This window comes from Melopsittacus undulatus, chromosome 3 (assembly GCF_012275295.1).
Source record: "Melopsittacus undulatus isolate bMelUnd1 chromosome 3, bMelUnd1.mat.Z, whole genome shotgun sequence".
Taxonomy (NCBI): Eukaryota; Metazoa; Chordata; class Aves; order Psittaciformes; family Psittaculidae; genus Melopsittacus; species Melopsittacus undulatus.
In genome coordinates, this window is record NC_047529.1 from 1,666,631 (window position 1) to 1,691,169 (window position 24,539).

Genomic DNA, 24,539 nt, shown 5'->3' on the forward strand with positions numbered 1-24,539 from the left:
CCTCTCCCAGTGTTACACTGGGTCTTTGTCACCCTCCCAGTGAGATGTCCCACAGCAGTTGTTCAAGCTGCAGGTCCCCCCTCTGCTGTGACACACACACATGGGACATCCCACTGCCTTCTGAGCAGTGTCCCCAGGAGCTTGACCTTCCCATTCCTAAGAAACCCTCTTCCTGGCAGCAGCCAGACCTGGGAGCTGATGTTCTGGAAGGAGTCACTGGGTAATTGAAGATAGAAAATGAGCCGTTGATGCTGCCAGCAGATGAGGGCTCCTGAGTGCTTTCTAATCAGAGTAATTCAGCTAACAGTCTGTGAGTGCTCCAGAGGAGGTTCCATTTTGCTGCTCTTTGTTCTGCAGGAGGGAATGCAGCTCATTGCAGAGAAACCAGAGACTGAAGCTGTGGTGAAAGAAAAGCTCACAGGTCTCCATCAGATGTGGGAAGAGCTCGAATCCACCACCCAGACCAAGGCGCAGCGTCTCTTCGATGCGAACAAGGCAGAGCTTTTCACCCAGAGCTGTGCTGATCTGGACAAGTGGCTGAATGGTTTGGAGAGCCAGATTCAGTCGGATGACTACGGAAAGGATCTCACCAGTGTCAACATCCTGTTGAAGAAGCAGCAGGTAAATGGAGCGCAGGTTGCAGAGTGGGCAGGCAGCAGATACCTGCACTCAAAGGAGCAGACTGGGGCTCCTTTCCATTTATGAAATACTTTATTTGCTTTTCTTTCTCCCTGTTGTTTCATGTGTCTTTAAGAAGAACCAGAAGCAAATCAGACATATATCCTTGGTACATTCTCTACCTTATACTGCCCTTTCCCCACATTAGTATCTCTGTTCTGTCTCCTGCTGTAGTCCTCTAGAGGTCTTTCCCTTTCTGTGATTCAAACCTGGCCAGAGCTGTCAATCCCTGTTCCCTGCTGTGAAGGCAGCAAGGAGTAGTGAGGACAGCAGGGGGCAATGAAGCTGTTAGGTGCAATCAGCTGTGCTCCAGAGTTGTTGTGTGTGACCTGTGAAGGACCAACTGAAGAGATTCAGCTCCATTGTTGGCCAAATCCACCATTTGCACAAGCAGGGATAACTGAGGGCTGTCAGCAGCTGCCCACAGTGGTGAATCCATGTTTAATCCATGTTCCTTGCAATATGAATGCTGCAGTAATGATTAACGTGGTAAACCCTTACTAAGAAGCTTCTGTTCTTCCTCCTTATGGAGCCATTGACGTATCCGCGTCATATCAAGTGCTTTTACCCCAGTTTTCAGGACGTTTTTGCTGTGCTTCTGTTTAGATGCTAGAAAATCAAATGGATGTTCGTAAGAAGGAGATTGAGGAGCTGCAAAGCCAGGCAAGGGCATTGAGTCAAGAAGGAAAGAGCACAGATGAAGTAGATGGCAAGCGCCTTACAGTAGAGAAGAAGTTTTTGGAGTTGCTGGAGCCTCTGAATGAAAGGAAAGCAAACCTGCTGGCCTCCAAAGAGATCCACCAGTTCAACCGCGATGTGGAAGATGAAATTGTGAGTATGAAAGAGATCCAGTTCCCCAGACAACAGGAAAACGTCAGAGCCTGCTGCAGAGCTCTCACAGGAGAAACCTTTTGATCATGTGTCTCATGGTGTGTTTGAGTAACGCTGCTTCTTGCACCAGCCTCTCTCCACTGCTCTGATTGTATCAGGGGTCACTTGCAATAACACGTGTTCTTCTTCTCTTCCTTTCAGTTGTGGGTTGGAGAGAGGATGCCCATAGCTACATCAACAGATCATGGACACAACCTCCAGACCGTGCAGCTACTCATAAAGAAAAACCAGGTAAGTAGGTGTTGTTGGAGCTCCATACCTCTTACTTCTCCTTAGAGCTGACTAGCTCAGGAAGGAAAGGCTTGGGGTAAATGGTGGGTGCTTCAGCAGTGATGGGCTGTGGGGTGATGACCGAATGGTGGCATGTTTTTAGGTTAGATATAAGGAAGAAACTCTTCACTATGAGGGTGGAGACACACTGGAATAGGTTGCCCAAGAAAGTTGTAAATACCCTATCCCTGGCAGTGTTCAAAGCCAGGCTGGACGGGGCTTGGAGCAAGCTGCTCTAGTGGAAGGTGTCCCTGCTCATGGCAGGGGGTTGGAACTGGATGATCCTTTCCAACCCAAACCATGCTGCAATCTATGATTCTATGTTCAGGGAGGACCCCAGTTTCTCCACATGAGCTGAGGGTACATGTTTTGCTGCCCCTCTGGAGTTAAGGCCCCTGATTGTTGCTTCCTTTCAGCTTGGTGCAGTGTCTCATCCATCTGCTTTCCTCCCATTATAGACCCTTCAGAAAGAAATCCAGGGACATCAGCCTCGTATTGATGACATCTTTGAAAGGAGTCAGAATATCATCACAGAGAGCAGCCCTAATGCTGAGGTGATCCAGCAGAGACTTGCAGACCTGAAGCAGCTCTGGAACCTCCTCATCGAGGAGACAGAGAAGCGCCACAAGCGCCTGGAGGAGTCTCACAGAGCACAGCAGTATTACTTCGATGCTGCTGAGGCTGAGGCCTGGATGAGCGAGCAGGAGCTCTACATGATGTCAGAAGAGAAAGCCAAGGTGAGCAGCTCCCCAGCAGCACTAGTTTGGGTTTAAGTGCTTAGCTAGAGGGAGGGAGGTGACATAATTGAATCCGTCACTAATATAATGGAACATAAACAGATTTAATTCCCTTGTGAAGGCTCAAGTGATCATCTCTTGTATCTGTTATGACATCTCTGGTAGTGAGGGGGATAGGCCTTGCTGTGCTGAGTCAGAGAAGCATCCTCACACTGAGAGTGTGGATGTATGTGGTGTCCCTGCCCATGGCAGGGGGTTGGAACTGGATGATCTTAAAGTCCTTTCCAACCCACAGCATTCTATGATTCTATGGCAACCACGTGGCTTCCTGTGCTGTGAGATCAGAGCTCCCAGTACAGCCCAGTTAGGAGAAGTTATGTGTTAGTTTTGAATCACTGGGAACAGCACAATCACCAGTCTGTGAAACAGGGCCTGATGGTCAGGCAGCTGATGCCACCAGCCATCAGGCTTTACTCCCAGTGACTTGAAATCAGAACAGCATCAGACCATAGCAAAGAGTACACAAACTCCTGTTTTTCAGGGAGGTGTTAGGATGTGGTGTCTTATTTGTTGTTTAGGTAAATGCACTTTGTTCATTGCCTTGATAAAACAAAACCCAGCTTTGTGTCAGTATAACATCCCATTGGTGCTCAGTCTGCAGTTAAAAAGGAGTTTGGCTTTTATATCTAAATGATGCAGATAAAAAGGACTTTCATGCAAATAGTTCATTGCACAAAATATGTTAACAAAAGGACTTATTGACAATACCAGTTAACACTGAGAGCTGGGGGTTGTTTTCCTTAATCATAACAATACATAGAAAGTTCTGATTGGAATTCCTGCAGGCTTTTGCTGGAGAATCCTTTGGCAAAGGCTCCATAGGGTTTCTTTTCCCGGACCCAGGCTGTTGCTGCAAAGCCTGACAAGTGATGTGCCTAAAACTGTTCCATTTTTCCAAGTGCTGCACAATCACCAGTGTTGTGTAAACGCACAAAGAGCCTCACAGAAGGGGAAATTCAGCATGCTCAGTGCACAGCTGATGTAATTCTGTTCTGCATCCCAGAGGGGTTGGTGCATGCACTCTTTCACTTGTTATTTTGCTTTCTGTGGGTACCATTTGCTGTGAACTCAGCTATTAATATACCATTGTCAGAACAACTTGTCTTCAAGCTGTACTTGGGAGCAGCTCTTTGTAATTGGTTCTGGCTACCACTATTTGCTCTCACACCAAGCTAACTTGCTGTGTGGTGTCTTTGGGGTGTGGGGCTCAGCTGTCACTGTTGTCACCATTCCAGGATGAGCAGAGTGCCGTGTCCATGCTGAAGAAGCACCAGATTTTGGAACAAGCTGTAGAAGACTATGCTGAAACCGTGCACCAGCTTTCAAAGACCAGCAGAACTCTGGTGGCAGATAATCACCCAGAAAGGTATCAACTGCCATTTCTAATTGGATCATGACCTCTTTCATGAGTTCAGTCCCTTCATTGGGTTGCTCTGACACACAAAGACTACAGCAAAGAGTAAGTTGCTCAGAAGAGCGTATGGAGGAGGAGGATTTCAGCCTTGCTCGGTTCGAGGTGTACGTTGGGCCACCCTGATATGGCCAGAGTCAGGGTCCTGAACAGGGCGAGTGTGTGCAGGTGCTGATGGAAGGTAGCAGGTGCCTTCAGTAAATGTCTGTTGTACCCTTTACACAGCCTGGCCCAGCACTGCTGAGCCTAATGGAGCTGTAGCCATCCTGAGAGACAAGGGTCCATATTCACTCTTTCAACCAACTTCTATGTCCAGCCCAAGGGTCACAGTTGTTTGTCCTTCTGTGTTAGCACAGTGCTCCCCAAGCTCTGCCTCCCCTCTTAGAGACCCAGTAGCACCAGAGACTGGGATCTCACACGTGGTCACATTAACATCTTGGTTGTGGTAAATTTATCTCAACTTTCCTAAACGGCCTTTCCCTGTGGGAGAATTCAGGAAGCTGAAGAACGGTTCTGCTCTAAGAGCTGCAGCTGAGTGAGCAGAACTCTCCATTGGCTTCAACTGCAAGGCTGGTTTGACTATGAGGCTGCCTTCACAGACAGGAAGATAGGATAGGACTGTCTTGGGAAAGACTATTCTGCCTCTGGTGGAAGATGGTTATTTAACTCAAAAGCACTCTCTTGTGGTCATGATAACGTCTGATGGGAGCGGGTTTCCTGGCTGAGCTGACTGAGTACTGGACTAACACAATCAGCTTTACAAGGCAGAGGGAAGGCAGTTTGGGCTTTATGGCTCAGATAAGTTATAGGAAAAAGATGTGGCCAGTAGAACTAGGAACCACTTCTGATTAATGGAAATGCTGAGCTTTAGGGAGTAAGGAGCCCATGAGTGCTTTTGAACTCTGAAGCAGAGCTGAGATGACAATGAAATGCTGCTTGGCTCAGCAGCTCAGATCCTGCCTGGGATCTTGAGACAAGACTCAGGTGTGATCTGTGGCCAAATAAAAGGAGAACTTGGTTCCAGCTTCACTCTGTGAAGCCAAGTGGGATATAGGTGCAGGGCAGAGATGTTTTCTAGTCAGCTGTGCCAGCAGAGGATTGATCCAATGTGTGTGAGTCAAACCCATGCATGCAGCAGTGCTCTGTGGGGTAAATACCCCAAGTGGTTTTTATTCCATGTAGGTTTTTCCTTCTATTTTATTGACAAAGATGATGAGAACTCAATGCTCTTTGCTTTCCTGTAGTGAGCGTATCAGCATGCGCCAGTCCAAAGTGGACAAGCTGTATGCAGGCCTGAAGGATCTGGCCGAAGAGAGACGGGGCAAGCTGGATGAGAGGCACAGGCTGTTCCAGCTGAACCGCGAGGTGGATGACCTGGAGCAGTGGATTGCTGAAAGGGAGGTGGTGGCAGGATCCCACGAGCTGGGACAGGATTATGAACATGTAACGGTAAGTTAGAGCCATAGAATGGGTTGGGTTGGGAGGGACCTTCAAAGCTCACCCAGTCCAACTCCCTGCAATGAACAGGGACATCTTCAACTAGATCAGTTTACCCAGAGACACATCCAGCCTGGCCTGGAATGACTCCAGGGATGGGGCACCCATCACCTCTCTGGGCAACGTGTGCCAGTGTTTTACGAACCTTATTGTAAAGGTCACATCCAGCCTGAATCTCCCTCTTTTAGTTTACAGCCAGCACCCCTCATCCTACCACAACAGGTCCTTCTAAATAGCCTCTCCCCATCTTTCTTACAGACCCCTTTTATCACTGACAGTCCACAATAAGGTCTCCTTGGAGCCTTCTCTTCTGCAGGCTGAACAGACCCCAACTCAGCCTTTCCTCATAGGAGAGTAGTTCACATGGTACTTCATGTGGACCTCATAGTTCTTTGGAAGTAGCTGCAGGTTGACCTTCCATGTCTGGGTGCAGCACACAGTAGACAGCCAATATAATGGTGGCAGGCTGGCTTGCTCAGGTCAGGGTGTAGTCACAGCACTGCATGAGCCTGTTCCTTTGTGTTTCAGATGCTCCAGGAGCGGTTCCGTGAATTCGCCCGGGACACTGGGAACATCGGACAGGAACGTGTTGACACCGTCAACCACATGGCAGATGAACTCATCAACTCTGGACACTCGGATGCTGCGACCATTGCGGAGTGGAAGGATGGACTCAATGAGGCCTGGGCAGATCTGCTGGAGCTCATTGACACGAGAACACAGATCCTAGCAGCCTCTTATGAACTGCACAAATTTTACCACGATGCCAAGGAGATCTTGGGACGTATTCAAGACAAACATAAGAAACTGCCTGAAGAGCTTGGTAGAGACCAAAACACAGTGGAAACACTACAGAGAATGCACACAACATTTGAGCACGATATCCAGGCACTCGGCACCCAGGTGTGTAGCCAGGCAGTGGCGCTGGTGGTGGGTACAGGAACCTGAGCTGCAGTTCTGCCCCTGCTCATGGCTCCTCCATGGCTGGGAGACAGCCTCTTTCCAAGTGTATTTCTGTGGGAACAACCTCACCTGCATCATTTCCTTGTCTGTCTTCCTGCTTCTCTATCATTGCTTTAGGTTAATTAGTTTATCCCAAATAGGAATCCATAAGCACACAGATGTCTGATCCTGTAGGTAATTGTTGAACATTATTCCATTTCCTGCCCCTGGTTGAAGAGGAAACCATAAAGGCAGAGAACTTCTGTATTGATTTAAAAGCAAAGTGGCTCCGGGCAGTCTGAGCTTGCTGTGTGCTTAGGGGGAAAGAGGAGATGGAGAGGCAAGAGGGTAACCTTAGAGGGCCTTTTTTGGATTGCCAACCACCAGGACACTGTGTGGCTGATATGATTGGAAAATAGCTTATATTTGAAGGAGAAAGGGTTTGTTTGACTCAACATATTGTCTCTTTAGTGAAGACATTGAACACATCCTAAATCTGTAAAGAATTCTTGATATACCAGAGGTAATATGAAATACAGGTTTCACATTCTTCTGTCCTTAACATTCTTCCTGCGTGTGACATTAACTATGCTGAAAGCCACCTCAGATGTGCCTGCTCCTCACCTCATGTTCATCTTGGTGAATGCAAGACACAACTATCCTGCCCCATGGAAGAGTTGTTACTCCAAAGGATACTTGGAGGGCAGGGATGAGTATGAAGGGATGTGTAAGCCTGCTTGGGGTTTTGATTTGTTTGTTGGTTGGTTTTGGGGTTTGGTTTATGTGGTTCGTTGGTTTGGGGTTTTTAGGTTTGGTTTGGTTTGGTTTAAAGTAAGCCACAGCCAAAGCCTTTTCTGTCCTTTCTGAGAGGCAAAGGGAGTCTGAGACCTCCACAGAGACCTTCTGACTCTTATGAATCTGGGCATTCTGACTTAACTATTGCTTTTCATGGTGCTTCCAACAGCAATCTGAAGGGATTTCAGGTACATAGTCCAGGCTAAGATACTTAAAAGCAGCCACACTTGATCTAATTCTGCATCTTTTGAAGCCAGACTGTGTTAAATAGAAGGTGGCAGCAGCTCATACAGACACAGGGGATTTCTAAACCAAAACCCCATGTTCAAGCTGCCAGAATGAGAGTTTTGGAAGGGAACAAGTTGCTTAAGGAATGGAGGAATTACGACCGCCTGCATTTATCCCAGTAGGAAAAGATGGCTTTTATGGCCAGCTGCCTGCCAGTTCTTGATTATGTTGCAATTAAATAGCTGTTTACACTAGAATAAAGGGGATATAGCCAGCATTTGATTTTCCAAGTGGTTTGCTTTCAGCAGCTGTAGATTTTATACATAAAATGGGAGACATTCACAAAACACCAATCCCAGCCTCTCCAAAAGGTAATTATAATCAAGACCTAAATGGAGGAATATGTAATCATAGCACAAAGCTGTGGTGGAAGCACTCAGGATTGGGTTTGGGTGAAACAGCATGAGGACCAAGATGGATCATTATGATAATGGCCTGATCTCTGTGACTGTAGCTGAAAGGTGTTTAATATGTTCAAAAGTAAAAGATAACATTATCAGAGAAGTGCTAATAGAATGTTTCTTGTCTTGAAAAGCGTGTGAAACAGTCAAGAAATAGCATTTGATGTCCCAAGACAGTGTTTGAAAGGAAAAGAGATTTCTAGCAGTAGGAGGATCTTTGGATTCCCCAATTTTCTTGTCTTTGAAGGCATTATCTCCATTTTTGACAAGTCATCTCTGCATGTAGAGCAGTGGGTTTGATACAGGGCTTCCAAAGTGGTGGCATTGTCACTTGTGTGAGAGGAAGGAAAATTGATGATGAAAATGGTCCCCTGTGCCCTGACATTTAACAGTCAACCTCTATTTGCACCCGTTTTGGCAGTGACTAAGCTTTGCTATTCTGGGGGCCCTTGACCCCACAGTCTCCTCTAAGGGATATTCTCCTGGGGATACTCTGACTTTATAATAGAACAAACCTTTTCAGGCTTATATATACATGCAATGACTTCAGAAAGCCAAACTAGTAGCTCACATGTCTTCATATAGGTGTTCAAAGGCTGATGCATTTCTCTCCCATAAAAACCCCAGGTGAGACAGCTGCAGGAGGATGCTGCACGCCTTCAGGCTGCCTATGCTGGAGACAAAGCTGATGACATCCAGAAGAGGGAAAATGAGGTCCTGGAAGCATGGAAAGCACTGCTGGATGCCTGTGAGGGCCGCAGGGTGAGGCTGGTGGACACAGGAGACAAATTCCGCTTCTTCAGCATGGTTCGTGATCTCATGCTTTGGATGGAAGATGTTATCCGGCAGATAGAAGCCCAGGAAAAGCCAAGGTATGTGAGGAATCTCTCCTCCATTAGAAGATAAGGCTGTAGGTCAGTTGAGGAATATTTCATAGAGCCCCAGCCTGGTTTGGGTTGGAAGGGACCTTAAAGCTCCTCCAGCTCCAACCCCTGCCACGGGCAGGGACACCTTCCACAAGAGCAGCTTGCTCCAAGCCCCAGCCTGGCCTTGAACACTGCCAGGGGCACTTCCTTGTGTAGCCTGTGCCAAGGCCTCACCAACAGTAAAGAATTTCTTCCTTATATCTAACCCAGATTTCCCCTGTTTCTGTTTGAACCCATCACCCCATGTCCTTTCGCTACAGTCCCTAATGAATATTTCCTCTCCAGCATCCCTGTATCCCCCTTCAGACACTGGAAGCTGCTCTGAGGTCTCCATGCAGCTTCTCTTCTCCAGGCTGAACAGCCCCAACTTTCTCAGCCTGTCTTCATACAGCAATCCTGCTTCCTGAGCTACAGCTAGGAGCTGATATTCTTGTTATGTGTGCTAGTTGTTTGTAAGCATAACAACTGCTCAATCTGCATTGCATGATTCTGAGCCCTGGATTGATCATTTCAGGGACGTTTCATCTGTTGAACTCCTCATGAACAATCACCAGGGAATCAAAGCAGAAATCGATGCCCGGAATGACAGCTTTACTACCTGCATCGAGCTCGGCAAATCTCTTCTGGCAAGGAAGCACTATGCATCAGAGGAGGTACCGTGCTTGCTGAACACCCAACCATTGCAGTGAGCTGACTGGGTTCAGCTGGAGAAACTGGTGTTGTGTAACTTACAGATGGAGAAGCTGTTTGTAATTCACTCCAGGGACTGTTGCACTTATTTGCTATTGTGACATTTGTGTGTAATTTAACTCTGTGAGCTCATGTTGAGTAGCAGAGATGGTGCCTAAATTTGAAGTATCATTTTCAGTCCAGGAAGTGCAAGGAAGCTGTCGCGTTCAGTTGTGCATAAAGAAAGCTCTGGGATGTCTGTGTTGGGAAAGGTGACGTCCCTGAGCAAGAGCAGAGGCCTTCTTCTTGTACAGGGGAACTGGAAGAGGCCTCCTAGGGGAAGGAGCAAGAGAAAGCTTATGACAGGAGGTAAATCCAGGGAATAGTAAGAGGTAAAGGCCTTGATTTATGTTCTGATTTGTCTAGGTCAGAGGATAGGGGCTTGATCCGTGTGTCTTCCTGCCTCCCTTTGATGGAGGGAGGAAGTTAAATGCTCTTAGATACTGCCCACTCTGGGAGGTGGTGCTGTCTGTGTCTGCATCACACACAGAGGATCCTGTGGAGTATCCTTGGGGAAGCATTTGCAACGGCACAGGGAGGCTTTGGGAGCCAGTATTCACCCTGAGAATAACCTGGGGTGTTTGCTGCATGTCAGTGCTGTTAGCACAGGTACCTGCAGGCTTCCTGTAGCATCCCTGAGCAGCACATCTTGCATTACTTGCTAGAGCAGGAGATGCAATACGTGATTGCACCATTTAGACTCGTTTGCTTGTTACACTTTCCTATATCAGCTACTCCTAGCACTGTGGGTTTGAACAGACACCGGATGCTCATGCAAATGTGGTATTTCAATGCAAATGCCATATTTATTTATACTTAGAGGAGAAAAGCAGCTGTTGTCTACATGCTTAAGTCACTTCCTGACAATCCAGCACAATGTATTTTGCCTTGTGTCGGTGTGGCTTGCATGGTGCTTGCATGGTGCGGTGGGTGAGCCTGTGCTTGGGTAATGGTCCTGCTCTCTCCTCTCCATCCAGATCAAGGAAAAGCTGCTGCAGCTGACGGAGAAGAGAAAAGAAATGATCGACAAATGGGAAGACAGATGGGAGTGGCTGAGACTGAGTAAGGATGCGCTTGGGTTTCCTTTGGGCAGGGCCATGTCTTACTCTCACTTCCCTATGTCTTCTTGACTGCAGAAAATACCTGCAGGTCCTTGTTTTTCTAATAGCAGGGCTGGAAAGTGTGTTTGCACTGTGATGACAGCAAGATTCACACCTGGGGATTGTAAAATAGAGGAGAATTTGAAACCGAGAAACCTGCAGCAAAGGTCTTGCTCTGTATGATCAAATTTGGAGCGAGGTGAAATAGATCCACTGTATTTTGCAGGTGTCACATTCCAACTGGGTTTCTACAAAGGAGGCACTACTGAAAAACAGGGAGAGTTAAAGCCCTGCTACCTTATGCATATAACGTGTTATCTGTGTTATCCACAAGCCTAGAATGTTGGTGAGCACTTCACTGACAAAAGGTGTACTTTGAAACACTGCAGTGTTCTGCAGGCTTCACACCAGCAACAACAGCCCAGTTCTGATGCTCTCCATCTGATGTACAGACTGGAGCCTTTGCAACAGGCAGTTGTCCAGGATCTCAAAACATAGAGTGGCACGTAGTCATTTTGTGGGGTTCTGGGCTGCTTCTGAGGCTTTAGGAAATGCAGTAACATGAGCAGTTGTCTCTCAGGTTGGGTGTTTTTACCGTATTATTCATCAAAGGTACTTCATCCCATTCACAAAAGCAGTGGAAGTGTATTTTTCAGGTGTGAAGACAGAAAAGGAAGGAAACCTGGAACTGAAACACTGTAGTCAAGCATTAAGTCCAGAAATACCACTTGTTAAAGGGAACTACAGCCTGCAGTCTACTGTAGTCTGCTACAGCTCTTCTGTAGACAGAGCAGTGGGGAAGAGAATCAGCAGATAACAGACTTTGTACTCTGAAGTTAGCAGGCTACAGCAGATTAGAACAAAAAGGAAACACTGAGCTTGCAAAATCATACAATCATAGTATAGTTTGGGCTGGAAGGGACCTTCAAAGTTCATCTAGTCCAACCCCCCTACAATATAGCCTGTTGAAGAAGGGAAGGTGGGACTTCACTGTTAGTTTTCCTCAAAGAAAAGCCAGCAGGATAAATTTCTGCCTTTAAAATGAGAGCCTAGTGAAGGGCAATACTTACCCAAGTACATTTACTTTTCCCCTAAGCTGCGTTTAAGTATATGCAGAAGATGCCTCATGACTTTCTGTGCAGTTTATGACATGAATGGTGCTGATTCCTGTCCCTCTGTGCTCAGTTTTGGAGGTACACCAGTTCTCCAGAGACGCAAGCGTGGCTGAGGCCTGGCTGCTGGGGCAGGAGCCCTACCTCTCCAGTCGTGAAATAGGCCAGAGCGTTGATGAGGTGGAAAAGCTGATCAAGCGGCACGAAGCCTTCGAGAAGTCTGCAGCCACCTGGGATGAGAGGTTTGCAGCACTGGAGCGACTGACCACGGTGCGTGATGGGGAGAGGAACTTCCATGGCCATTCCCCTTTGGTCTGGTGCCAGCTGGTTGGGTGGAATAACCCCCAGCATCACCAACCTCATCTCAGTTTGTTGCTCAGCCTCAGGCTGAAGGGTCATGTTCCGCACAATCCTAAAACCCTCTCTGGTTAATTTAAACTCAGCAACCTGAAAGAGAAAAGCTTAATGATAAATGACCTCAGTAGTCAGAAAAAGCTGTCTTGGACCCAGGAGTGCTGACCCAGAAGCATTTTGTTCCATGCAGGCTGTGCTGGTATAAAAAGGAAGGGGGATTCTATGTAAAGAAGACTCAGATACAAGCACTCAGCATGACTTTTGGTTAAGGATGACAGTGTGAGGAGACAGTGATAGGGATGCGGGTTGACAGCAATGTTTGTTGTGTTTTGACTGTCCCAGTACAAGGCTGTATTGTCCCCTGGAAAGACATAAGAAGTCAAAAAGCCCCAAGCACCCAGAGCACAGCTGCAGTGTCAGTAATTAATGCCTGGAGAGCATGTTGCCATCTTTGGAGAAGAATTCTGCTTTAGACACCAGGATTGAAGTGGTTTGATTTCTCACACACACTGAGCATCACAGCTGCAGACAGAATGGGCTGGAGTTGCTCAGCATCTTCAAATACAGTCTAGTTTTGTTTTGGTGGTTGATTTCTGAGATTTGGATTGTTTCTGTGCATGGGAGACAGACAAGAGGATGTCACTTCTCAGTGTTTTGATAGCTTGGGCTGCTTTCTTGTTTGTATGGGTTCTAATAGAACAAATGAGAAAGGAACCACAGACAGTGGTGAGCTGCTGCCCAGGCACTCCACTTAATGTTAAAGGCTCTGATACTGTTGGCCTTTACTGACAAATTCAGTGCAACAAACTTCACATGGTTAATACTGTGCAAGACTGATGCCTTCACATTTGATTCCACTTGAATTTCATTCATGTTTCAGAAAAATCTGGAGTTGTTTTTAGTTCCTAGAAATGCCCCTGAAAAATGAGCAGAGCTTTTAAATGCACCAAAATGTTTCATTTCTCAGTTGGAACTGCTGGAAGTACGTCGACAACAGGAGGAAGAGGAGAGGAAGAGACAGCCTCCCACTCCAGAGCCCAGCCCAAAGGTTGCCGAGGATGGAGACTCCCAGCAGCAATGGTAAGCTGGGATGTGGGAAGCTGAACTATGGTCCCAAACAGACTTCTTAGGCTGAGGATGTGTTGTAAAAGGAGAGTCTGGGGTTGAATGGTTTTAGAACGTGACCCCCATTAGAAGATGTGGTTTATGGAGACAAGGCTTTTCGCAGACACCTGAATTCACTCCTAAATGGAATGTTCCATGTTTCCATCATGATGCAGTGTTACAGCTGCTGAGGTGTACCAGGCCCTAGAGTAAGAAAGCTGTTTTTACAGCTTCTGTGTTATGGATTAAAGTTTATGAACCATCTTGGCTTTCTTCTTGGATGAGCATCAGTCACAAAGAGATTTCAAGCCACATCCATGGAACATTAACTATTAAAATTACTTATGGGATAGGAGTAGGCTTATTTGTCAGGAAAGTCCATTTTGACCTCCCTTAATACTGGATTTATGCAGTTGGGCCTGAGGACTTTAAGAATTGGCTGGAATTTCCAAGGAGTGCCATAATCAGGGAGGAAATGTCGTTTTGGTGAAAGAGATGGATGACTTTTGAGAGCGCAATACAACGTCTTCTCTTTCTTCTCTCTCCCCACAGGGATGGGACAAAAGGAGAACAGGTTTCCCAAAATGGTTTGCCGTCAGACCAGGAATCTCCACGGGTTAGTTACCGCTCCCAAACCTACCAAAACTACAAAAACTTTATTAGCAGACGGACAGCCAATGACCGATCGTGGTCTGGACTGTGACGTACAGAACCCTTTGCAGCAAAAGACACCTTTTTGTCAGTATGGTTTACTGGTACTGGTTTCATCTTTTGGCTTCAGATTTCCCTGCTGCTTTTCTCTTCCTTCCCATCAGTTGACTTGTATTGAATTAGCAGCCCCTTGGAGATATATTTGCTTCACTTTCCTCCTTGTTTATTTGAATCTCCCCACTGACACTCAGTTGCTGTAAGGTGACACATTTATTTCATGTTATTTACTGTTGAGTTTTTCATGTCGCTAATAGTATTAAGATTTTCCAGCGAAAGCGTCCTTTATATGAGTAATTGAGATTTAATGAGATTACATCATAATGAAGAAGAGAACTAGAACCTGACAGGTATGACGCATCGAGTTATACTAACAGGTTTCAGCACGGCAACATTATTAAATCAGCTGCATTAGCAAGCGAGTTCTTTACAAGGCCAAAGATTACCCCTGCAAGTGGGCTCAGCAGGAGAGGCTGGGGGGGACGGGGGAGCTGTAACTATTGACAAATAAAAGCCTTAAGGTTAGTTGTATAACATTCCATGCAGAATTGGACTCATTGACTGCAGAGAAAAATAAATGGGGAATAAAACGTGAAAAATTAGATTTATCTTGGTATTTAGTCCTCCTGACGAGTTGTGATCTTGCTGAATAGTTCTTTTGAGACCCCATTTTGCCTTGGTCCTGTCCAATTTACTGACAGTAGGGAGGCAGAGGTATAAATGAGAGCAGGGTGCAGACCCCTATGGAGAGGTTGTGATGCTTTCCTTTAAAAACCAAATAAAACACATTGGTCTAAGATCCCAGCTCTTGATTTTCTATAGATGTAGGCTGAATGGTCCATGCCTTACTCATTCCTTCTTGATAGGGGAGTCAGGATACATGCCAATAATCTTCATGTGCAGCCATACAAATACCAAGTCCATATGTATATATAGTTAACACAACACAGTAGTTGAGCGCCTACCTCTCTGTTGCCTTTCTGCAAAGCCTCCTTGTTTCAGTTCATGCTTGGAGAGGTGAGAAAAATGACACTTCTTTTCCTTCTGTTTCTGGGGCTGTCTCTGAGGGGTGTTAAGTGCAGGAAAGGCGCCTGGCAGGCTCAGATCAGTGGGGTTTAGAGCTCTTGCCAGTACCGCAAAGGAAACATGGGTCCCAGTGTAGGGATCCGGGAGGAAATGCCTTTCAGCATAAGTTTATCTTCAGGTGGCCCAGCCCAGTTACTTTGGGTCTGCACACAGGCCCTGTCAGTGCTCTAGGAGACTAAGCAGTCCTACCTTTTTCCTTCTTTAAATAAAGCCTTTTGGTTCACCTTTACTATTAAATTATGAAGTGAGCTCTCTGTTGTACCTTCTAATGTTTATGACATTACATAGAGTTGCAGCAAGGAACAGGAGGTAGCCTGCAAGCATGCCCCAGATCATCATCATCATCTTGGTTACCACAGCCTTACACATCCCCTATTTGCTCCTTTCTTATGTTAGCTTTTATTTTATGACAGGATACATAACACATTTTCATGTTCATCTTTGCCATCTGCACTTCAGTCTTCCATAAGAGCTCTTTAGCTCCGTTCACTGAACCAAGTGTTGCAACACATCAGGTGTACACAGCCGTATATTTATTATGTATTATGTCTGATTTGAGGCACAAGATAATGCTGCTCTTGATCAGAATTTCAACTTCTGCCAACTAGCTGAGCAGTGCAGCTGAATTGTTCTGTATTGGCTGAGCTTGCACAGCGAGGAAGGTGATTGAAAGGGTGTGCTTCAGTGATTGTACTTTTGCTGTAACTTGTCTTTCCACTTCATGATGCATGTGTTTTTTTCTTTTGTCAGGATAACAACATAGAGCTTCTTAATGCTTTTAAAAACTCCATGTAGATTTATGCAGATGATCTGGTGACTACCCACACCAGTGCTGGCTCTCTGTGCCTGTAAGAGTGTGACAGTTCTCAGAGCAGTATAGCTGTAGCTTCAGACTTCACCATCTGGAAAGCCTTCAGATGTATTCTGGCTATAAAGCAGTCTGTTAAAGTAATTTCTATAGATCCACTTTTTTCCTTGTGTTAGTACACTTACACATGAAAATTATACTTTATGATGAAGAAAACCTAATTTAGTCATCAATTCAGGTCATCCTTGTAGGCACTAGAAGAGTTAAGATTTCATCTCTTTATTATAGCCTGTGGTACTGGCTCAAAACATTAAAATGGCACTTTTTTAAATGGCCAGAACAATAGAAAGGCTGTCATTTGTCTGCATCTGAAAAGGCAGGTAACATCTCTATTATTTAAGCTGTGGTGCAGAGACTTAACTTGATGAACTGAATATAATGTGGCACCAAGGGGATATCTCCAGTCATTGTCACCAGTTGTCTTGTTGCATGTTATAATCCCCATTTAAGTATCTCAAAAGTAGTCTCTAGCCACTAAAGCACTTGCAACTAACCTCTCAGTCACGATTAAGAAAACTGTGTCCATGTTTGTGGTAACTGTTTTGTTGTAACAGTACAGTTTGCTATTAATGTTTGTCCTCCGTTGCGTTGTCTCTGCATGCCCAGTGCACGTTTCCATTAAAGTTTGTTCAGCTCCTGTTTTTTTCTCCATTTTTCATGACACATTCTTGCAGAGCTGTTTATGATCCAGATTTATTTTGCTTGTTTTCTGTTAATTGTAGATAACACATGAAAAGGAAATAAAACCCGAAAGAGCCTCAGAAAAGCTTTTCATAGCCCTTTTACAATCAGTAGCGTTTTAAATCGAAGTCACAGGTGTGATGGTGTGATTAAAGTTGGCAGTTATCTTCTAAAAGCACAGGGTTGCAGATTGCCGTGCTGAATTACACGTTATTCCCCATTCAGTCACGTTCAGTAGCTGTTCAGTGCCTGCTGTTAGAAACCAGTCTGATTTACTAAAGATTAGTGGTTACAGGCCCCCCCAATCAATAGTATTTTCACATCTTGCTGGTATCACTACAGAAAACATGCTACTTTCAGCATCATTTTAGGTAACAGCTACTTGTGGGTAGTTGATGCAAGTTGTTGAGATGAGTAACTGTGGTCTATGTAATTCCTTATTGCTGGGAACAAAGGGTTCGTGTATCTCAGAGGGGATCCAGCCAGTTGAAAACCAGAGTTTGAAGCTCAGGAACTGTCACTGGTCAGGAAGCTTTGGAAAGGGCTGTCCTTGGACATGACCTGTTGGCCACCAGTGATCAGCACTGGTGATGACTGATCAGTTGAGCTTTTTTGGTGAATCACTGGTTGGTTGTTACACTCCTTATGTTTACAGTAGCTGTGCTGGCAGTGTTTGGATAATCTTCAGCTCATCTATTTATTTACTCTTTCTCCCCATCAATGCAACATTTTTGTTATATTTTGAGATTTGGATACAAATAGTGAGGTTTGATGGCTTAGATTCATCCTAATTGTGAAGAAGCAGTGTCATTCATTTTGCTTCCACTGGATAACAGTGCAGGGCAGAGGTTCCCTCTTACAAACCTAGGTTACATGTCTTTTGGGACAGAGTAAAATAGCTATGACTGAAGCGGAATGTGAGCTGTGATTCTTTCCCTGTTTCAGTGGTGTAGTGTCTGTACTCTGGAGATTTAGATTGCTTAAAGGCAGTTAACCAACCCTTCCCATATTCATAGCAAGTTGGCACTTAGCTCTTCCTAGGTCAATACATGAGGTACAAAGGTGGGAGGTACAATGACGTTTACTTGGCAGGTATGAGAAGTTCTAGCAAAGAGTGGCAAAATTTGGTTTGTTGCATAATAATTCGGCTGCTTTTGAATTGTCCAGGCCATGTGCAGAAGTGGGAATGTCTAATTATTGTGCCATTCACAAATACCTGCTTGTCTGCATAAAACCAGTCCAGAATGTTTGTAATCTACTAGAGCATAAGCAGCACTAAGCTTTAGTAACTTGCTAATAATAACAATAATGATAATACACACTGGTTGTGTAACTCCTGAGCTGCTACCTATGGCTCTACATGTCAAAGTAATGGTACAAGAAAAACCAAAAAACTGGGACCAAGCTGCATTTCAAAAGCTTATAGCCATTAGGATTCCAATTTAAATGATTTTGGGATGAATGGCTCCTGAAGACGTCGACAGCTTGACCAGTCAGAGCTGCTGGAATCATGGCTGCTCTCTAGGCTATCTCGATCACAGTGCGACAGGCAACGCGATCAACAAAGCAAGTGATGGGCAAGGCCTTGGTTCTGTCTTTGTTTGGGGGTAAATAGCTGTGTGATGTTGTGTGACTGTGGTGGTTTTCAGTTCCTTTAACAACAATCCAAATCCACCTAATAACGCAAGTCTGAAACAGACCTTGATAAATTGACACGTGACCTCATTTCCCTTTGTCTCTATAAGATCCAATATCCTAACTGGGATGGTGGAGATGAAATGCATGGTGTAATCTCTCTAATTCCTGCATGTTTTGATTTTGTTGTGTCCCGAGGGGAACGGGGAAAGGAGCGTTTACAGAAACAAATGAATTGCATGAGTCTTTGTAAATGCTCCTGGGTAATTTTGACAGATTTTTCTGCTGGCTCCTAGTTTAATACCTTTTATGGACTTTTAATACCCCAGTAATGCCATAAATGTACTTAAGGTGGCTGATGTGTATAACTTCTACTGTTCCTCTAGGTTTGCAGAAAGTGTGATTGTTACTGTCCCAAACATTGGAGTACTTAGCAACAGAATTGAATGCTCTCATTTTAGGAATAATAATATGCAAAAGAATACGAATTGACCAGCAGAGCAAAGCACAGTAAAATTCACACTGATGTTTAGCTACTCTTATTTTCCCGTCTCTCCACCTATAAAATGGGTACTAATCCATTCCTACCTTCTAATTTCCTTGGCCTTCTGTGTCTCCATGGAGTGTGAGAAAGAACTTATTGGCCTGTGTCATTCTCCAGGCAAAGTTTATACACAGCCACGTTGTGCAGGGAAACAGATTAACTGCAAGATACCCCAGTGCTGTGGGCTTTGAGCTGAACATTTTCTTCACTGTTCCTTAGGTGGCAGAAACTGCAGATACAAATGAAATGGTCAATGGAGCTGCAGAACAAAGGACAAGTTCGAAAGAGTCTAGTCCTGTTCCATCCCCAACGGCAGACCGCAAAGCCAAGGCTGCCATTCAGGCCCAGACTGCTGCTACCCTACCAGCCAAAACACAGGAGATGCCTTCAGCTCAGATGGAGGGCTTCTTACATCGCAAACACGAATGGGAGACACACAGCAAGAAAGCCTCAAGCAGGTAAAGTCCTCGCTGCTTCATATGAACTCACCAAGATGTAAACCAGTAAATGTGGTCCCTGCTGCTGTTGTGCTCTCACAGCTCCTAAAGGCCTCTCAAGCTTCTGCTCCTGTTGTTGTAGGAACTGCATTCGTGGTTAAATGGTATATTTGGTGGAGGTCTAAAGATACATGGTGGAGAAAGCAGTGTTAGCCATATTTGGAAGGTGGAAAACTGAGGCATAAAGATACCATGATTTTCCCACTTCACACGGTGAATTTGTGGCAGTAGTGGGATTTGAATCCAGAGCTCTCAAGAAAAGAAAAACACGTAGGTGTGAGACTAGAAATGTCCATATTCTCCTGACATTTTTATTTGCACATTAGCACTTTCCACCTACTCTGTAAGCTGTGCAGAAGAGAAAAGCGGGTGAAGATGATTTGTGTGCCTTAGTTGATTCCATTCCTAAGGACCCAATCCTGCCATTCTGAAACAGGCAAAACTGCTGAGGTTTCTGTCTGCACTGGAAAAGCAGACCAGGGTCGTTTCTGACCTGAGCGAGCTCTTGAAACCAGATTTAATGGCTTGGCTGACAAGGAAAATGTTGACTAGCATGTGGTGAACAATATCCGGTATCTGAGAGATTTGGCAGCAGGTAAAGCAGTGTGCAGACCACAGATGTGTACAGTGCTACTGTGATTTTTGTTCAGCTTTTGCTGTTCACACCAGAGAACTGCTCTGAGGCAGTGTCAGCTCCAATACTAACATGTAGGGACTCTTGTTTCTAGTAATCATAGATTCTTCAAGCTGTATTAGAGAATGAGGCAGATGCTGCCACCAAGAGTATTTGTAACAAGCCAGGATTTCACTCACATGCAATCCATACATTAGTTTGCAGCACAAAGTGAATTCTTCCTACAATAAAGCAGAACCATTAAAAGGTCAATCAGTGTCTCTCCCGACTATGGAAACTGCCCAGTCTGCCTAGCAGTCCTCCCACTGTTGGGCTATGCTGATGTGCTGCCACAGGGAGCTCTGGAATTCTCTATTCCATCTGCCTCAAAGTCAGTGGTTTTGTCCTGAAGCTGTGCTTTTGTGAGAGAATTTGCTGCCTGCAGTTTACAGGACAGTGCAGGCTGTACTCACATCCTCACACTGAACCCATCCCTGTTATCTTATAGAACTAATTATGTTTGGTTTCTCCACTTCTGCAAGGAAGGGCATTAGATTTATAAACACCTCTGTTGTTTTCTGTGTTTTGAAGATCATGGCATAATGTGTACTGTGTCATAAACAACCAAGAGATGGGCTTCTACAAGGATTCGAAAGCTGCTGCTTCTGGCATCCCCTACCACAATGAGATTCCTGTCAGCTTGAAGGAAGCGGTCTGTGAAATAGCGGTCGATTATAAGAAGAAAAAGCATGTGTTCAAGCTAAGGTAAACCCCCTGGAGCATCCTGCTGTTAGTAGAATGTTGTGATGGGTGTGATCACTGTGCAGATTCATTGTTAACAAGCTCTTCACAATGCTAAAACATGGTGTATTTATCCAGCACAAAACAGTATCAGAACAACCAGTGTGCTTTAGTTGTGTCTGGGACAAGGCCAGATGTGTATGCCTGAAGTCAAGAGCCTGCATTTACAATGCTGGGCTTTTCAGCTGCTCCCTCTGGAGTTCATTGGAAAGAGTTAAGTGTTTGTGGTTCTGCTCTTTGCAGAATCAAGCCTCTCGTTTAACTTTTCAGTGTGAACTTAGGACGCAACCGAAGACATCTATCACATTTTCAGGTCTAGAACATGTAGTTACAATTTGAAGGATGTGAAGAACTTGTTGTTCAAAGGTTAAGCAAAAATAAGGCTTTTACTTCTGGAATCCTCTAAAGAGGATAGAATCCATATCTGGAGAAGTTTGCTGTATAGCAAATATATAGAGAATATTTAGGGAAATGTAGCTGTCTTGAAGACAGGCCTGCAGCTGTGTGATTCATCCTGTAGACTATTTTAAGCATCCCTGAACTGATAATGTGAGGATTTGCTGTTCCACAAACAAAGTTAGGCAGAAAAATCAATTGCCCTTCTCTTCCCAGTGTCCTGCCACCCGCATCAGGCCTCTCAAGTAATGGCACTTAGTGTATTTCCTTTATCCATTCTCATTAGGAGAGTCCCTAGAGTTCACTAGCAAATGGTCATGGCAAATCTGCTTCTCCATGTTGAAAGGGGAATGTTGTGAACATCCAAGAGGCTCTTTTCTACAAAGGCTGTGGTCTTTACAGACCTGATGTGCAGGCAGACCTCTCACAGGAAGGTCCAGTTTGATCTCTAGAGGACATGATGTAAATACTGCTCTTTGTTTTTTAAAGAAGCAAGGCATAATGATATTCTTCCTGTTGTCTGTCTGTCTGCACTCTTACTTTACAGTTTAATACTTCATTTCATAAAGAGAATTTGAAATGCTTTGGTTTTGTGGGGAAAGATCCGGAAGCCTGCAACTCAGCTCCCACTCACCCGGCCTCCTCCTTGTTCACCTGATCTGGTGTTATTCAGTCTGGCTTTTAATTAATATGTAGCTTCACATACATTGCTAAATGTCTCCCAGTTAAAGCATCTGAGTAAAATCAGCACAGAAGGGAGACTCCAGCCTTCAGTAGGAGAAGAGGCAGCTACTCATAAATAATGCACACTATAGTATCTTGAGTCATCACAAGTAGCTACGACAGCAGAGCAGCTGCAGAATTTTCTAGGTTCCTACAAAAAGCCACAAAAGCTCTGGGTGTTGTCTGTGACTTCTGTCTTAGGAAAGTACTGAGTGAACTTTAACACTGTCTTTGGCAAAAGAGATCTGCCTGAAACAGCAGTCAGCAGCTGCAGAAGGTCACAACCCTGCCATGCCTCTTGACACAGTGGAGCATATTCATGTCATAACACACACACAGTGTTTGTGGCTGCCTCTGTGTCACAGCATGAAATACCAGACCAGGAGTGGCTGGGGTGTATTTGTGTACATGGAGGTGTTAGGACTGTTCCCTGCAGGCCCATGTGTCTCAGTCTCATTGTGTACAGTAGTTAAACAAGCAGGAGCTGAAGAGATGTGACTACTACCAAACTAAATTTGCTGTGGTTGTTTTCTTTGCAGATTGACCGATGGCAATGAATACCTCTTCCAAGCCAAAGACGATGTAAGTTTGTTTTCCTTATGGTTTCTTACTGATGTGATATCTGTACTGTTGTGCAACAGGAAAAAAACAGCTGCTGGGAGCTCAGGGACACGCTTTAATTTCCTGGTCTTCAGTCTTGCGTGTATGTGTGTGTAACGTGTAGATTCAGAAGCTCCCACTGGCACCACCAGGGCAGCAGGGATTTTTATCTAGATAAAAATGTCTAGATGTCTTCTGCAGGTGTGTAACCAGAGGAGTAAGTGCCAGGTGATGGGTTAGGGACTGTGTATCCTTTCATTTCCCACTTCTCTCTATTCCCCTTCACAATGCTGAGTGAACTAGAGAGGGTGCATGATTGTAACAGCTTTCTGCCTTTGGGGCTTCTTGAAGGAGGAGATGAACACGTGGATTCAGGCCATCACATCCGCTATCTCTTCTGACAAAATCGAAGTGTCCCCGACCACCCAGAGCACTCCAGCCTCCAGCCGTGCCCAGACCTTGCCTGCCAGCGTCACAATAACCAGCGAGTCCAGTCCTGGCAAGCGGGAGAAAGACAAGGAGAAAGACAAGGAGAAAAGATTCAGCCTTTTTGGTAAAAAGAAGTGAACTCCATCTCCACACACTGCACTTCTCTGACCGTTCCAGTGGAATTCCAGCATGCGAGCTCAGAACCAATACGTTACTCTCTGTGCCTCATGTTCCTCAATGTGATTGACATTTTTTTATTTATAGAGCGTTTTAAACTAAAAAGCCAACAAAAAAACAAAAAACCCAGAATCTAAAGTTCCAAACGTATGAGGTGCATTGGGCAGCTTCTGCAGGAGAGCGAGGACCAGGTTTTGGGGGTTTGTTTGGGGGGGTTGTTTTTGTTTTGTTTTTGTTTTTTTTTAAATGAAGTTAATGTAGATTAGATCTTAATATTTAAACTGTTCCTCAATTTTGTGAGGCTGTCTTGGAAAATAACCCACTCCTAGTGCTATTGGTATGCAAGGCAGCGGTGCTTTCGAATCTACTGTGCACATCAAAGCCCAATGTACAAACTCTCAAACGCGTTCACTCCCATCTAAGGTTGTTATGCTGAGTCTTGACTAGTGGAGCCTCCCATTCGATTCTAACCTTTATTAAAATGATAGTGTATTACCTTTGCCGTAACAGAGTGCGGGTTTGCATTAACTTACAGACAAACCATTTCTACCCTGGCGCTGGTTATTAACACAACCTGAAGCTTTTCTGCATCAAGTACGACAGATGAGAATGTTGGTGTACAAGACACATGAGCAGGCTGATACCGTTTTAAATAATCTGTAATTTCCAATTCTCTTTTTTTTGCTGAAATACATTATATTGTATGTTTCAGATAATTCTAGTACAAAGTATAATAAGACTAGATGTATAATAAACCCTTAAAAATCATCGATAAGTGTAAAAGTGAAACTGAAGCATTTACTGGAAAAGTAATGTTACTCAAATGGTTACTTGCTTGTCAGCTGCAGCACTGTGTGTTATAATTTTGCTACATTACTTGCTATTTGATACATAGTGTGCATTTCTCTGTCACTGTAACTATTGTAATGAAAAGATTTTCATCTTACTGCACAATCAGAAATTACATTTAATAGGAATGAACTTTCAATGACTGGGCCTGTAGTCGAGAGTAGTACTGGAACTGGCTTTCAGTTGTATCGAACTGTACCTCTAGACTTTTACCCTATCTGTTAAATATATGCGATGTCATTAAATGCTTTTAAAACTAAATATGCTGGTTAAGTTTCTTATTTCGTTTCTGACGATGTTAAATCATGATTTTGAAAGAGGATCAAAAATAAAGTTATTTTAAAATGTCATCTCTCCTGTGCTCTGAAACTGATGTCTTCAAATGTAATTTCCTTTTTTGTGTGCTGAAGTTCATACTGAAATGGTTGTTTTCTCTCTTCCTGCTCTTCTTTCCCTTCCCTCTCCCTTCACCTCCTGCAAACTTTGTAATTTACCAAGGACTTGTTGTCCTGCCCAGTTTCATCTCAGTGGGTTTTTATGTCAGTTATTAAACATACCTCCCTTAAGGGACAGCCTCAACTGCACTCTGGTGGTGACGTGTGTTTAACACAGCAATGGTGATTCCAAAGCTCACCAG

General features: G+C 44.7%; 1 protein-coding gene across 2 annotated transcripts in view; it reads left to right on the plus strand.

The window, feature by feature from the left end:
- The window catches only part of SPTBN1 (spectrin beta, non-erythrocytic 1), a 92,722-nt gene extending 68,470 nt beyond the window's left edge, over positions 1-24,252 (plus strand). The window contains exons 19-35 of one of the 2 annotated variants that reach the window (XM_005144018.3): positions 358-621; positions 1,285-1,509; positions 1,711-1,800; positions 2,298-2,576; positions 3,872-4,002; positions 5,292-5,496; positions 6,073-6,447; positions 8,598-8,842; positions 9,411-9,549; positions 10,603-10,687; positions 11,911-12,107; positions 13,159-13,271; positions 13,848-13,911; positions 19,037-19,275; positions 20,519-20,692; positions 22,387-22,429; positions 22,799-24,165. In XM_005144018.3, the coding sequence (XP_005144075.1) occupies positions 358-621; positions 1,285-1,509; positions 1,711-1,800; positions 2,298-2,576; positions 3,872-4,002; positions 5,292-5,496; positions 6,073-6,447; positions 8,598-8,842; positions 9,411-9,549; positions 10,603-10,687; positions 11,911-12,107; positions 13,159-13,271; positions 13,848-13,911; positions 19,037-19,275; positions 20,519-20,692; positions 22,387-22,429; positions 22,799-23,014 (3,084 nt within the window). In that variant the 3' untranslated portion in view covers positions 23,015-24,165. Of the gene's footprint in view, positions 1-357; positions 622-1,284; positions 1,510-1,710; positions 1,801-2,297; positions 2,577-3,871; positions 4,003-5,291; positions 5,497-6,072; positions 6,448-8,597; positions 8,843-9,410; positions 9,550-10,602; positions 10,688-11,910; positions 12,108-13,158; positions 13,272-13,847; positions 13,912-19,036; positions 19,276-20,518; positions 20,693-22,386; positions 22,430-22,798 lie in introns of both variants that reach the window. The other variant, XM_005144019.4, reaches the window with a different exon arrangement.
- Positions 24,253-24,539: the final 287 nt, after the last annotated feature.